Source organism: Equus asinus, chromosome 12 (genome assembly GCF_041296235.1).
Source record: "Equus asinus isolate D_3611 breed Donkey chromosome 12, EquAss-T2T_v2, whole genome shotgun sequence".
Taxonomy (NCBI): Eukaryota; Metazoa; Chordata; class Mammalia; order Perissodactyla; family Equidae; genus Equus; species Equus asinus.
Window position 1 is genome coordinate 14,082,798 of NC_091801.1, and position 16,529 is coordinate 14,099,326.

Sequence of the window (16,529 nt, forward strand, 5' to 3'; positions counted from 1 at the left end):
TTTGTTCTTTCTTTTCCACTAGTTCAACAAAGGAGCTAAGCCATGTAAATCAAATAAATGGAAATGTTTCCCTGTTCACCAGGCTGCGTTTTCGGGTGCCAAAAAATGCATGGAAATAATATTAAAGTTTGGTGAGTAGAGGCTTTCCTACATTTTATGCTATAAAGAAGTCTATTCTGGTGGATGCTGTTAATTTGAAAAGTATTTCATAGAATTTATACATGGGCTTCTATGTAAGTCTAAACAGCCTTTCTTTTAAAAAGTTCCTTTAATTTATAACATTTGTTATCTTGAATTTATTTTCTTCTAAAGGTGAAGAACATGGATATAGCAGAGAGTCTCATATTAACTTTGTGAATAATGCGAAAGCTAGCCCTCTCCACATGGCGGTTCAGAGTGGCGACCTGGAAATGATTAAGATGTGCCTGGACAATGGTGCACAGTTGGAACTGATGGAGGTGATTGTTCATGCTCGAGACGTTGCTTTCGTTTTAGAATTATCCAGTGGTTTTTCAAAATGCTTTACAGCTCTTTTATAGTTAATTTGGATGGAAATAGGTATGATTTCCTGCAGTTTATGTAGAAACAGAAAGAGAATATCGCACATTGCAATCTAAGGAATTTGGAGAGCTACCGAAAACAATTGCAAACACAAATAGAGATGCAGTAAAGATCATGATACTGATACTGATAGATGTACTGTCCAAGGTGTGAAGAGCCGTTGGATGCAAGGAAGCAAACTTGCCAGCTATGATTTTTATATTGATACTTTTCAGTATATGAAACTGATTACTATTCATCATCTTAAATTCCACATTCCTTGATTTTGCTGACCTGGGAAGAAAAAATTCAGAGCTGAATTTAGGTTAAATGGGGACTTAAACAGTGATTCTGATATCAAAATTCTTTACAGAATGCGAAGTGCACAGCCCTTCATTTTGCGGCCACCCAGGGAGCCACTGAGATTGTTAAATTGATGATATCTTCCTTTTCCGGTAGCAGTGATATTGTTAATGCAGTGAACGGAAATCAGGAGACGCCACTTCACAGGCGAGTTTACCACCTGTCATTCTGTGTACAGATTTTTAGTGTTCAAGTGTTAAATTGTACCCTGCAAGAAAAAGTTAGCACTTAGCGTAGCGGAAGCTCTGTAGTTCAAAAGAAAGGAACAGAAATAACAAAGATCCTGTGATTCAGCTGGAATCCCTCTGTTCCTCTGGAATCAAAGTAGAATGTTAAATAGATTTTCATAGAATAAAATCTCCAGTGGCGTATTCTGGATCAATTCTTAATCCAGTGGATATAGGAACAAGATTAATTTTCTATATGCTCGGGAGGTCAACATACATGGCTGTCCAAGCCCTTTCTAATCTGTTCCAATTCCTCATGTGTGTCTTATCCACATTTTTAGTGAAGATAATGAAGCAGATACATATGAATGTTCCCCTTTCCCACCCTGTTCCCCTTTCCACCCACTGCCCCAATTATAGATAAATGTTTTCAAAACATATAGTTGTAGGAAGTGATAGCCAAGCTCCAAACAAGATAATACTTCTGTGGAATTTAATGGAAATACATGTCAGAGAAAAAAGCATCTGAAATTATAGGCTTACTAGGTGCTAGGACAGGAAACAGGCAGTGTAGAATTGAATTCTGTTCCTTTGGAAGACAAGGATTAAATGCTTCCTGTGTGAGTGAAAGGTGGCTGGGATCTGTCTGTCTGTCTGTCTGTCAGTCTTTCTTCTCCCCACTGCCACCCTCCCCACCACCCCCTGCAAACCTCGGAGGATGGTGGAAGCCTGGAATGGCAGAAAAGAGCTGAGATTTTCCCAGTAGGTAACGGAACCAGGAAATCTACAATATCTCTCAGGGAAAAAGAAACTCTAGCTACCAATATAAGATCTGGTTCTAAGCCAGGGAGGCAGGGGATGAATGTCCACATTGGCAAAAGCACCGGCCACAGTGGGATATGCGTGACTAGAAAGGAACTCCCACTTAGGATGAGTTTGCAAACTAAAATTTCATGGCAGAAAGGAAAACTTAGAAAAGACAGCAAAATCGACAAAAGGCTAATCTACTTCTAAGGAAATAGAAATAGTAGGGTCATGTGAAAGTAATTTTAAAATAAGGACATCTAAAATGTTTAGAAATTTAAAGGAAGGAATAGGCAGGTGTGTAAAAATAAGTAGATTAAGATAACAGATTATGCTAAGCAAACTGGTATTTAAGAATCAAAGATTGGTAATATGAAAAAGATCCAGTTAGAAGCCCTAGAAATGCAAAAAAAAAAAAAAAAAGCCATTGAATTAAAACAAACGCTCAATAGATAGACTAACGTCTAGATTGGAGATTCTCACACTGTTGCACGTAGAATCATGTGCGGCGTTTATAAATCCTAACGCCAGTTCCTATGCCAGAATATGTCAGAGTCTTTGAAATGGGTCTTTGGAATTTTAAAAAACTCTTTAAGTGATTCCAGTGGTTAGCCAATTTAGAAACCCAATGATGTGGGTATAGGTAAAATGTGTCCATTCAGAACACAGCTTTAATATACAAATCTGCATAAAAAGGAGCTCTTTTAGGAAAATAAACTCATCCACCTGGCCCATCAATATCCTTAGCCTGGTGATGACTCTAGCTGGACATACTCAACTTGGCTTGGCTGAAAATTTCTTGGACCAGTTCAGTCCAATTCTGACTAATCAATATTGATCTACAGTCCTGGAATGTCCTTCCAGTGACGTTTGGAGTTTTTCTTGAGCTGCAAAGGAAAGTTTGCCTTTTGGGCTAGAATTCCTCTTGTTACTGTAGTGGAAAGACCTCAGTGCATTGTTTTGGCTGAAACTCCAGAGTTTACTCCGAAGAGTAAGGGGAAAGGGCTTCCAGCCTACCTGGCTGTGTAACATTTGGCAACCATTTAACCTCCCCAAGCCTCAAAGTCCAGATCTATTGAGAATCTACATTTCCAACTGATTCCCAGGTGGCGTCAGTGCTGTTGACCTGCAGCCCACACTTTGAGTGTTAAAGCTCTAAACTGGTGAGAGATAAGAACAAATCAAATGGGACCTTAATGTTATTATTTATTTCCTACAGTTACTAAATATATTTAATATAATTTAAATATAATGCAACCTCTTGTGAATTTAGGGTGAAAATTGGCAAGCTAACTCTGAAATTTACATACAAAAGACTAATTATAGATTTTGAAAGGTTATTAATTCTCTAGCATTTTTTATCATGCTATTAAATGTCATTTAAATTGACTTACTGAGTATAGTAGCTTTATTTTATGTTTATATTAGTAGTACCTTAATATGCCTATAATTCTCTTTTTGCAGAGCCTCGTTATTTGATCACTATGAACTAGCCGACTACTTAATTTCAGTGGTAACTATTCCATTGATGAGTTTTTTCTTATTACTGTGTACAGTTAAAAACATCATATAATTACATAATATGAATTTTCAAAAATAAGCCAGATTTTAATTTCTTGCTTATGAGCAGAAAGTTTACAAAAAGATAATTGACACATTTGTAAATAGAATATGTCATGTATGAACCCATAATGGCCAAACTTCATTCCCACCAACTTAGAAGTAACAAAGTGTACTCTTGATAGCTGTACCAAGGTTTTTAGCGTGGGGAGTTGGTGGGTCCAAGGCAGGGAGAGCTCTTCTGTCAACTGGTCCTAGGACAGCGTTAAGGCTGGCGACTCTGCCGACCCTTCTTCAGCACAGGTGGCTTTGAGGTGGAGGCAGGACAGGCAACACTTGTCACCCTCACCATCCGTTGTAAGCTTCTGCCCCAGCTGCCTCAGTGCCGTCTTTCAAACAATGAAAAACTGAATGAAAATTAAAAATATTGTCCAAGGTTTGTTACAAGTGAAAGCACGAGATCTTTTTTCACTCTAAGAAGTGTAATTGGTTGGCTTTCAGTTAAATTTTAATAAGCCATTTATACAGATGAATATATGATGTATTTAAGCCCCACCATATGAGCAACCAATGTAGTTTCATTTGTATATTTAACAAGTGTTTGTTGTCACCAGCAACTGTTGACATTGTGGTATTTACATAGAAGAATCCTGGGAAGACATTATTTACCATAGTTTTGTCACACATGGTTTCTTGCAAATGCAGCCATCTCTTCACCTGGCAAGGGAACTGTAGCAGAACCTCACTGACCACCATCCTTCATTCAAAGGGAATATGGCTGCCGTCATCATCTGTATCCGATGGGTCCCCCAGGAATAGGGAAATATCCACAACTGGAGTTTAAGCTATTTTTATTACCCCATCCAAAAGATAGAATTCTTTCCATGAACTTTTTTAAAGCCTTTGTTTTTTGTCATATCAAATATTATAACCATAACAAGTAATGGTAAATATTGACTTATTCATTTAAAATATATATATGATGTGATTTTTAAATATGAATTTTCTCAAATATTTGGCTAGAATTTTACGTTAAGATTTGACTTATTTCAATTCAATTAGTTGAGTTCATTTGTTTCAGATGGAGTAGATTTTTTAAAAAGTGAATAATTTCTTGTGACTGTTTTAAAAATCATATATGCAATAAATTTGGAAGATTTTTTTATTATGGACATATACAAATTTTTTCTTCCAGTAAGAACTAAACTATTACTATAGGTTAAAGGATTTTATTTTTATGGTTTAGATAGTAATATAGATCTGTTGCCAGATGTCATCAAAAGATTAACATGTGACGATAATTTTTCTTGTTGAAATGATAAAAGAATGCCTTGATTTCTGATGTTACAACATATGAATTATGGGGAAATTTCAAGCAGTTCTATAGTTAGTCATATGCTGAGTGCTAACCACATTATGGACACTCTATCCCAATGAATTAACATTATTTACAGATTGCAACGTAAGCTGGTTTATCTGTTTATAAGCTCTTTGTTGAATGGCTTTGTTTTATTTTAGGGAGCAGATATTAATAGCACCGATTCTGAAGGACGTTCTCCACTTATATTAGCAACTACTTCTGCATCCTGGAATATTGTAAATTTGCTGCTCTCTAAAGGTACCATGAGGGACCAAGACAAGCCTTTAGAGCTACTACTCAATTTGGTTAGATAAACATTTATTAATCACTTATTATGTGCTAGGCTTTGGGCCAGGTACGATGAATGCAAAGATAAATAGAATACCTCTCATGTCTAGAATAATTTTCAGTCCAGTAAGGGAGTGATACTTAAAAAGATAATTTCAGAACACCAATAGATAACATTTATAAAGCAATTATTATGTCCCAGGCATTTTGCTGAACATTTTCTCTACATTCTTTCAATGATTAATCCTATATGATGGAGGTACTGTAACTGTCCCCATTTTAGATACTAAGCCGATGTGATGATAACAAATAATAGATGTATCATCCCCTCTTCTTGCTTGATCTTTAATCTCTGTCTTTATATTTTATGCTTTAAAATGTAAGACCTCCTATATTAATTAATGTAATAAATTACCTATTCTCTACCCCCCTTACACAGACACACACACACATTCTGTAAAGTAAACCTATTTTTAAATATATTTAGTTTTCTTACCTAAGTAAAGTTTCCTGTAAGTTAAAGCTTGGCAAAGTTTTAAGTCAAAAATCGTTTATTTTCTTAAATTGAAAATCCACCATAGGCCATGCTTTAAATAAATGAGTAGAAGTTATATTTATATTGTACCTTTTTTTAGGTGCCCGTGTAGACATAAAAGATCATCTTGGACGTAATTTTTTGCATTTGACTGTACAGCAACCTTATGGATTAAAAAATTTGCGACCTGAGTTTATGCAGGTAAACATGTCCAGATTTCTATAAACTGAGTTGGGTTCAACAAAGAGTAAAGTGATTTTGCTTGTTACGACTTTTACTATTATGCAGACTGATTCTGGCATTTAAAAATTATTTAAAAATAAAGATGCCATATTTGAATATTTATTTACAGCATAGTGGTGATAAGTGTGATGATGATAATAGATTACAGTGGGATTGAGTTTTCCAGGTTATAGAGGAGGTTCGTATATATCCCCATCCATAAGAAGTCAGCTTTCCTTCACTCTTTGACCCTTACGGATTGCGTATCAGTAGAAAAGCCAAGTAAATGAGTGAATTAGCATTATCAATTAAGAAAAGCTACTCAATAGACTTGACTGGTTGACAGGTTTGAAAACATTATCTCCATATAATATTCACCAACCAGTAGTTCCTGAGTGACTATTAGGTGTATCTGAAGTACATCATATCTTTATAATAAATAGTTTTAATATTGTTAATATCTTTAATAAAGAATCAAAAATATATTTGTATTTGGCTATTTTAAACAAAAATTAAAATATGTTTGTTTATTGATTGGATTAAGCTGCTCATCTGCCATTTGTTTCTTATTTAATATTCATATAAAAGATAAAGTAAAACTAATTTTAACATCTCATCCCTTTCACTGAACAGAACACATTAGCATTAAACTCTTAAGTGTTCTTTGGAGGAAAAAAGTGAAGGGGTGAGGGGAGTGGTGTGCAGTCAAATACGTTTGGGAAATGCTGGGTTAAAAATGTTAAGTACATTTCCTACTCTTTGGATTTCTCAGAGCCTTTAACGTGGTAATGTTCATTATAGGGAGACAGAGCGTGCACCATCCTCTACATTTATTTTACTCTAGTACCCTTTAGGTTATTTATAGTTTTGCCCTTTATTGGAAAACACTGTTGTAAAGAATAGTTAGAAAACACTATGTTAGCATGATAGAGTTATATTTAGATTATTGATTTTTCTCCCATAGATGCAACATATTAAAGAGCTGGTCATGGACGAAGACGACGATGGGTGCACCCCTCTACATTACGCATGCAGACAGGGGGTCCCTGTCTCTGTAAATAACCTCCTTGGCTTTAACGTGTCCATTCACTCCAAGAGCAAAGATAAGAAGTCACCCCTACATTTTGCAGCCAGGTGAGGGTCAGTTTATGTGACACATGAGCATGTCTTCTTTCTGTTGAATATTTGCTTTAAAAATATGAAACCTAAATTTTTCAAGTTATGGGCGTATCAACACCTGTCAGAGGCTCCTGCAAGACATGAGTGACACGAGGCTTTTGAATGAAGGTGACCTGCATGGAATGACTCCTCTCCACCTGGCTGCAAAAAATGGCCATGATAAAGTAGTTCAACTTCTTCTGAAGAAAGGTGCATTATTTCTCAGGTGAGGATATATGATTGGAATATTTACATCTTCTTTCTAATTAGTTAGCCATTTTCAGGTTGTTTTTCTGTTTTATTTTTGATTATGACATCTAACTTTCTATCTTGCTAAGTACCGTTATCCATCTTATTTAATCCTCGGAACATATATGACTTCTCAAATATTGAAAGAGAAGTCAGTATTATTCCCAGTTGATAAATGAAGACATCGAGGTGTATAGAGTTGAAGACCTCGTCCAAGCTCACAGAATAAGTGGCTTTGTGTAGAGGAGTTCCCAGAACCTTTGTAATACAGTTCCTCACATTTGACTTCATGGCGCTACCATCTTTTCATGCAGATGAAAAACATGTACATACACACACCCCATACAAATTCAAAGACTCTCCTTTTCATTCAATCTAATGAGTGATGGACATAAAAAAAAGCTCCCTTTAAGCTGCAACATGAGACATAAAAAATTCCTGAATTTCATTATATTTAAAGGAACTCTAACACTAGGAGCAAAACCAAATTAAAATAATTAAGCATAATAAAAACGTGGCATAATTAAATGACGTCTTTGTAAAGAGAAAAGGAAAACTCAGAAGAGTTTCCTAAAAGTGTGATGAACTAGCCCCTAATTTCACCAAGGTGGCGGCAAAGAGCTCATTAGGCTGATGTTCAAATACATTTCTTCATCAGAGTACCAATCCCAGCAATGGAGTGATGCAGCTGCGAAATGAGAGCTCTGCTCAGTTCCTTCCTGCTTCCAAGGGATCACAAGGCAGCAGACCTGCAAAGGGGACCCCAGTGGACCCAGGCCAGAGAGTCGTTGCTTAATTACCTCGTAACTGAAATAGCAAGGTGGCTCTTGCACCCTGAAACAGTTGCTCAGTAGCACTGAAATTAAATTGTGTCAGGATGTCACACTTTTTCTTTTCTATGTCTAATTTGGAAAAATGACAAGCCTTCATTGTATTTGCATCTTAATTTCTGTGAGAAAGGACAAACATTTTCCAAAGGGATTAAGTAAGCATCTTTGAGAGCCCAGATGAGAGATCTCTTCAGACCTGAACTCTTAGAAGACTAAGAGGCACTAAGCTAAGTCCCTAAGCCGTGTATTCTAAGATGATATTACTATTAGCAATAACTAGTGGCCAGGAAAACTAATACCATCGTCATGGAAATTTTTTGATACAATGTTCAGTGAAACAATGAAACATGATTTAAAATAGTGTGTTTAAGTACATTACAGCCTTGAGGAAAGTATTATGACACAGACATGCTAACTCTAGTTTCACCCACCCCCAAGTCTTTGATGATGTTTTGTATACCTTAATACTTTAATATGCTAAATTAAAAAAATACGTGAATCACATTATAGGTAGATCATTTGAGACCACTAGGCTTGAAGGTAGCTCATTTGTTATAAATATGTGATAAATATTTTGTTGCTAGAACTTTAGCAACTTAGACATGCTTTTGTTTTGCCATCAGACCACTTTTCAGATTAATGATCCAAGGGGCCTCCCTTCCCACGTTTCTCTCTAAAGTGAATGCGCACATCTTCTCTTAACTCTTTAACAGTGACCACAATGGCTGGACTGCTTTGCATCATGCCTCCTTGGGCGGGTACACTCAGACCATGAAGGTCATTCTTGACACTAACTTTAAGTGCACGGATCAGCTGGATGAAGAAGGGGTGCGTACTGTGTTCCTCATACCGCCCCGAAATCTTGGCATAGAGAAACCTCCTCTTCTTCTTAGCCACCCTCCTCCCTTCCTTGCCCCATTCATGGTCTTTTATTGGATTCTTACTATGCAGACCCTTAGAGTGAGGAGTGAGTAAGAGGGGAACTGGATAAGGAGAATGCCAAGAGTTGGGGGTGGTGCGTGTTGAAGACACCTCTTCAATCTCACAGAGGCTGGTCCACAGGCCCCTGTGGATTGATGAGAAAATTTTCCCCACTCTCTAGTGAACGGAGAAAAATGAAGAGGGCAGGGGTAAGTCTTCATATAACTCGGTGTATTTGATTTGAAGGACTGCCCTTTATTCTGCTATGAAGTTCTTTCTCCTTTTTGGAGAGCCAGCGTTGAAATGTACATTCTTTCAACAAATGATAGAGAGGAACTGCCTTTTAAAATGTCTTTATGTGGCAAAACTAAAGATTGGCAACCACATAGCAATCACTGATTTTTTCTTAATTTTAAAAACCCATGAAAACCCCAAATCTGGAAACCACTGCTCTGCCAGATGATAAATCTCCTGGAAGTATTTTCTTCTGTGTTCATTCCAACATCCTTACCCTGAAATCCTGTCCTTTGTCCTTGTGGCATCACCTCACTGCAAAAAGAAAGCAAAACAAGCCACTTGGAATTCAGGTATACACACAGAGACCCCCCCACACCCACACCCTGCACACACACAGTGTTTGAACCATAAACTCATTATTTTGAAGCTTGATTCTGAACACCAGTTTAAAATTTTATGTATTTTGGTACTAAATAGTTAGCTTTGTTAATAATTGTTTTTAAGCAATTCAACAATGAAACAAAGTGGTAAAACAGCCTTAGATGATTAGCCATCATCACTGGATTTTCTGTCTTCTGTTTTCTCTAAAAGAACACCGCGCTTCACTTCGCTGCAAAGGAAGGCCACGCCAAAGCCGTCGCACTTCTCCTGAGCTACAGGGCGGACATCATCCTGAACAAGCAACAAGCCTCCTTTTTGCATGTTGCAATTCACAATAAGAGGAAGGAGGTGGTTCTTACAACCATCAGGAACGAAAGGTATGCTGTCTTCCTGTCTACTGTCATTTAGTGCCCTCTGACGTGAAGGATGATTCACAAGCTGAGGGGAAACGGAAGGAGAAGAAGAATAAGTTTCAGCTCTTAATCAACATTGTTTAAAGGTCAGTTCTTTACACTTTTTTTGGGTTTTTTTCGGTGAGGAAGATTGGCCCTAAACTAACATCTATTGCCAATCTTCCTTTTTTTGCTTGAGGAAGATTTCCCCTGAGCTATGCCACCACAGCGTGGCTTGATGAATGGTGTGTAGGTCTGCACTTGGGATCTGAACCTGCAAGCCCCAGGCCACTGAATTGGAGAGCATGAACTTAGCCACTATGCCACTGGGCCGTCCCCTACATAAAATTTTTAATGAACTCTTTGGGTGACAACAGACATGTTGCTTAAGCTCTCTGATCTTCAGTTTCCATTTCTAAATCACGGGAGCATGGACCACCTTCGTAGCACTCTCGTAAGACTCACGGAGTTCAGGCTTGTGTTGTGTCTGGCACCATGGTCTTTGTCAAGCAAACCCTGCCTACCTGAACTTGACACTCTGTTATCAACAGAACCCCCAAACTCGATGTTGGTGAAAATATTCTCCAAGGTAAATCCATGTTGTTACTAGTGCCATCCAATGGAATTTCCCTTAACATGTGATCTTTTGTGGTTGTGGATTTTTAAATCATACTCTCAGGAGTTTGAATGATGAAGTTGGAGGGTAGTTTCTCTTGCTTCTCGAACATAAGCTTTTCTACATAGTCACAGATAGATGTGCACAAGGGCCCAGTATCACCCAGTAGTGGACACAGAAGTGAACAATCTCATAATCAAGGCAGATCAAGCCTATGTTTTTGAGTATGGACAGTCTCAAGATTTTCCTGCTGATCGTTCCTTTGAAACACTAGTCAGTGCAAGTGTGCAACAAAAAGTTTCCTACTGGTTATGCAGACATTCTAGACGGATTTTATCAGTAGGGTTAACAGAAAATTTGTCTGGATAGTTTTTAGAACTAGTCTCCTATTACATAGCTAGGATCTTGGAGGTAGATGGTCTCTTCTTCACTTCCTGTTGTAGATTTATTTCCTCCTTGGCATCATAAACATCTTCTCATCCCATCCAACTGGATGGCAAGGAAGAAAGGGACAGACTCTGCGATGTTCTGGCAGAACCCATGCTTATTAATGTACTTAATGTGTTATTTTGTAGTTTAATTCAATATAGGAGATATACATGGATTAAATGTTAAGTATCATGTGCCAGTACTGTGTTGCGATTGTATATGAATATGGATATACCTCCCCAACATGACCAGCTCCTACTATTTCATGATTTCAGGAGAAGAAGAAGGTTAAAGACTTCCTTCTTTAGAAGGCATTTAGAGAAAGAGAACAGTGATTATAACAGGCATACTAAAATTTGCCCACATTTCTAATATCCATTAATGGACAAAGACCCTGGTAATGGATTAATCGTGGTTCACATATGGATTCCACTGGAACCAATTCAGGTTTCTCCTACAGATATAATCTGGAATTTCAACTGGTAGTTTTGCTGTTGTGCAGAACAGAAAGATTAAGACTTGTGTTTGTTTTATTGTTATTATATATATTTTTTACAGATGGGGAGACTGCTTTAAAGCTTTCAGTCATTATTCTCCAAGCAATAAATGTCCAACCATCGAAATGATAGAATACCTCCCAGAATGCATGAAAGTAAGTTGCCCAAACAAAACTGCATCTAATATGTAATATGAGGATTGATTGTTGTAATCACAACTCAAATAACAGTCATTTCCTTCTTTAAATAAAACTTCTAGTTTTCCATAGGCCATAAGGGAAGTGATCCAACAAATATTTAATACGGACCTACTTCGATTAAAGAATCCTATTAATTGTTAGGTAGAGTATGGGAAAATATGGTCAACAGATTTTTTTATTTAAATAACCTGAGTCTAGAGCAGAGACTATTAATGGTGGTTGCTGGCTGAATAAAGCCTCTAGATGTGTTTTTGACATGCGTGTTATTGCTTCAAGTTTGCATTAGTTGTTAACATTTAAAACCAGGATGCTTCCCTTAAGGATCCAGGTAGCTGGCTTCCTCTAGCAATGAGAAGGTCTGGTGACTGGCCTACCTTCTTACAAGGCAGGAATCTCTGGGTGACAAGCAGCTGCTTCCTTTCGCTGGGAGAGCACATCCACCTCTTCCTCTTGTTCACTTAGCTCGAATGCCTAGCGTTAGTTGGCACATATTGTCATTCTTGTGTAATTGCTTTCCTTGTAGCAGAGAGTATCTCTATGTGCCTTGATCCAAACTGTGAAGATAAAAGCTAGCCCCAGGAGATCCAACATTTCAAGAACAGTGGGAAAGAGCTCTTAAGGCTGGCACAGTTCAGACATTCACACTACTCGCCTGGTCCTTATGGGCCTCTGAATGTGGGATTCTCTATGCTAGACTGAATGTGTACCCAGCACATGGCTGGACTCCTGCTACAAGAGAAACCCCCACACGCTGCTGAGCACGTGAGTGTTAAAGGATGCAGATAAAAGACCTCTTGGGAAAGTTGAGATTTGAGGATTGGGACTGACATGGAATAATCAAGAAAAGAGGAATGACTTGGAATGCCAGTCATAGGGAAAATTATATTCAAATACCGGAGAAGGCCATGAGACATAGTGACACCAGAGACAGAGGTCCAGATTTGGAGCCTGGTGGCCCTGGGATTTAGTCCTGGCTCTGCCTTTTTCTGTGCTGCTTTAGGCAAGTCGTGTTACCTCTCTGAGCTTTATTTTCTATTTTCTTCAAAATCTCTAAGACATGATGCTGATAACTGATTTTGCAAAGTGATTACAAAAATTAGAGGTAAAATACATAAAAGTGTGCAGGATAGTGCTTGGCCCGTATTATATGTCCTACTATTTTCATACCACTTATGTGGTTATTAGTACCACTGCTACTAACACTTACTGTTTTTATTGGTTCAATAAGCATTTAGCATGTGCTAAGTTCTCCGTGTGCATTTTTTCTTTAAAATATCTAATGGAAATTGGAGCCAGTCCAGTTCATAGATTAGCATTTTAGGTGAATAAGTTTCGTCAAAGGGCACATAAATATCCAGGATTGAAAATGATCTCAGACTTTCTTACTCAGTAATTGCAGTTGTTGGAATCTGTCCTAATGAATAATCAGGGGTATACACAGATTTATATACGATGATGTTTCTTGCAGCATTATTGGTAGTAGTAAAAAATATATGCTAGAAATATGCACATACGGAAAACATAGAAAAGAAGTCAAGAACTTATATCAAAACGTTAATAACACTTATCACAGTTGTGGGATTATGATCGGTGTTTCTTTTCTTCTTTATGCTACTATATATTTTCTAGTTCGTTTTCTGTAACGGCCTTATATTATTTTAGTATTGTGAAGGTTTTTTTTAAATAGGAGAATTTAAAGATCTTTTAGTTTAGCCTCATGTCACACATTTGAATGACTCACATAACCCCTGACCCCGTACCTGCCCCCTCCCCGGGCAGCCTGTCCTTTATTGTGCCTGTGGTGATTATTACAAAGCTCTCAAACTCTCACAGCCAGCCCTGCCTCTCTGGTTCTGCGTTGTACAGCACTATTGACCAGTTTTGTCTTTACTTTTCATGATATCTGTTATGACCCCTAGTACCACTGCCTGATCACCAACAGAGACCTCGTGAAATTTTTTACATCCCTCTGGTGCTTGAGACCAGCCAGGACAGCAGTGCCTTCACAGTGGGGCCCGCGTCCTTGTTTCTTCCGTTTGGGGTACTGTCCAACCCTCTACCCTTGTGTCCTGCTGGTGGGGTTGACCAGATGCCCCAGGAGCTCTTGGGGGGCACACTGATGGGATGATCTGGGGCCGTGTGTCCAGATCCGGTTCCAGGAGGGCAGCCTGGCTAGGCAGTATTTCTTTCTCAAGATAATGAATTTGGGCCACCAGAAAGGTGCCAACACACAGATTTGGGGTGACTCAAATTGCTTATGTAGACAGGGAGCCCTCAAAAATATTTGTCTCCACATACCCTAGGAGCAGCTCTAATGACCTCTTCAGTGCTCTCTCCTTTGTTATGCATCTAGAGGGCCTTCCATATTTCTCCTTATAACATCTGTCCCTCGCTATCCCGTCCATGCCACTCTGGATGAATAGTTTGTCCGTGTTGCTTGGCAAGCGAGCTCCAGCAGCAAACACAGTACTCCAGGCTCCAGTAATACAGGAGATGGGACCTAGAGCAAAGAAAGACCCAGTGCTCAGCTGAAAGGTCTCACCCGGGGACAGTAAATTATCATTATAAGATACGAGCAAAGGAATCCTCAATAATCTACATATTCTCTAGAAGCCCAGAAAAATACCAAGTCTTAGGCAAAACTGTGGAATATTTCTTACTCAAATTTTAGGAAATGCAGTTTCATTCTCAAGTGCATGGTATTTTTCTGAATCACTTGGTATTTCTGAGGCATGAAGTAGTAGTTGTAACATTTTCCATTTTAAATTTTGTTCACAAATGCTGTGGATTATAGTTTATCTGAGATGGAAGAAGCAAAGGAAGAGGAAGGGAGTGTCTTGGGTGTTATTTTAGAAGTGGGATCGAATCCTGTCTCTTTTCGCCTGCCTTTTCCATCATTGCAGAAAGTATCTTCGCCATTTTTTCTCTTTCAAGGTACTTTTAGATTTCTGCATAATACCCTCCACAGAAGACAAGTCCTGCCGAGACTACCATGTAAGTTTATTATCATCATAATTTGAAGCGATTTTATTATAATTCTTTTAGAAATATTAAAAATAATGTTACTAGAGTTCCACCATTTCAAAAGATGGTAATTATTGTCTTCATTTGTCATATTATTATATTATCTATTTGTGAGGGAACTTTTTCCTTAGATCTTCAGTTCTCCCCAATATTTTAATGGTTTCTAATAGCATTATTTAGGGTTGTTTCTAGCCTTTTCATTTTCTTGGGTAGTTCTAAGAGGTCTAAGTTCTGAAAGGTTGAATTTCTAAAAGGTCCAAGTGATCTTTTGAGGATCCCTCTTTGTCCAGGACTATGAGTTATAACGCAATTGAAGAACAGCCTTCTAGGAAATTTATTTTTTTGAAACTAATATGCAGTAACTTAATTTACTTTTCTTCCTGTGAAATTACCCAATTTTGTTTGAATCAGTTAATTTTCAGCAGAATTGTAGACTTGGGTATTTGATTGTCAGAAACTACTTTTGGGGCCTATATGAGTCTGCAATTTTTAAAAATTATGTCTCCCACAGATCGAGTATAATTTCAGATATCTTCAATGTCCGTTAGAATTCACCAAAAAAGTGACACCTGACCAGAATATTAAATATGAGCCTCTTACAGCCCTCAATGTAAGTCCAGTGTTTTCATTATCCACGTAGTTTCTACACAAGTGCTGTGATGTTTTAGTACAATAGTTCCAGGAAGGGGCCTGGAGAGAAGTCCACGTTTATAGTTTTATGTCTGTGTCTGCCATGTGTCCCAACCCTTTGTTTTTTAGTCATTTTCTATAATTGCTATCATTTGGTCCTGATAAAGTTCCACACCCTTGATTACTGTAGTCCTAATGGTCATGTTAAACCTGCCCTAACCCAGAATCCAATAAACCGTGGACAACACACGCTGACAGTCAGCACTTGCTCCCCACCTCCAACCACCTAAATATAGACACACGTGTAAGAGTTTCCTCCAGTGTAAACCACAGGAAAATGCAGGGGGTGACATTTCACAGTTATAGCTTCCAAGTTCAGCCAACCCCTGGGTTCCACGGTAAACGCTCACCTTTTAGAAGCTGTTCGATCCTTTTGGAAGAGTGAACCCAATCTGAAAGCAGACCCTAAATGCACAGTATGGACGCAGATTTTCCAAGAGTCTTGCTCCAAACCAGCCCTTATTCCAAAGAGTACATTTACATTTCTAGCTTGTGAGGCCATAAAAGCCATGCAGATGGTCTCCTGCAGCCTAACCCAGGGGTCTCAAATAACTGCAGAGGAAACAGCTAACAGATGAGGAACATGGGCTCCTGGTCTAAAAGGACAGCAGCTACTTATTCAACAAATTGTTGTCATGTGAGAATGGCAACCTAGGCTTATATAAATATTGGCAACAAATTAAAATTGTGTGCGTGTAAAAGAAAACATACTGAATGGTTGGATTTGCAAATTGGGGTGTATGGTGTAGATCTGTGCTTTCTATATATATGGTAACCATTAGCCACATGTGACTACTTAAATTAAAATTAATTAAAATTAAATAAAGTTAAAAATTTATTTCTTCATTTGCAGTGGCTACATTTCAAGCGCTCAGTAGCCTATGTGGCTCATGGCTCTCATATTGAACAGCACAGATATCAAACATTTCCATCCTTGCAGAAAGTTCTATTGGACAGCACTGGTCTAGCCCTATGAGAAATTTTCATCCACCTTAAATGAATTCATTTCTCTACATGGAAGCCTTTGGTATAGATCATGGTACCAACCATCACCTAAAGTGAAATC

The 16,529-nt window shown here is 38.1% G+C and overlaps 1 protein-coding gene across 3 annotated transcripts in view; it reads left to right on the plus strand.

The window, feature by feature from the left end:
- The window catches only part of TRPA1 (transient receptor potential cation channel subfamily A member 1), a 62,436-nt gene that overhangs the window by 27,231 nt on the left and 18,676 nt on the right, over window positions 1–16,529 (plus strand). For all 3 annotated transcript variants that reach the window (XM_070481082.1, XM_014853775.3, XM_070481084.1), the window contains 13 exons: window positions 23–131; window positions 313–458; window positions 914–1,050; window positions 3,339–3,387; window positions 4,953–5,052; window positions 5,718–5,818; window positions 6,804–6,973; window positions 7,059–7,223; window positions 8,790–8,904; window positions 9,826–9,992; window positions 11,611–11,704; window positions 14,684–14,743; window positions 15,285–15,383. In XM_070481082.1, coding sequence (XP_070337183.1) covers window positions 23–131; window positions 313–458; window positions 914–1,050; window positions 3,339–3,387; window positions 4,953–5,052; window positions 5,718–5,818; window positions 6,804–6,973; window positions 7,059–7,223; window positions 8,790–8,904; window positions 9,826–9,992; window positions 11,611–11,704; window positions 14,684–14,743; window positions 15,285–15,383 — 1,512 coding nt within the window. The remainder of the gene's footprint in view (window positions 1–22; window positions 132–312; window positions 459–913; window positions 1,051–3,338; window positions 3,388–4,952; window positions 5,053–5,717; window positions 5,819–6,803; window positions 6,974–7,058; window positions 7,224–8,789; window positions 8,905–9,825; window positions 9,993–11,610; window positions 11,705–14,683; window positions 14,744–15,284; window positions 15,384–16,529) is intronic.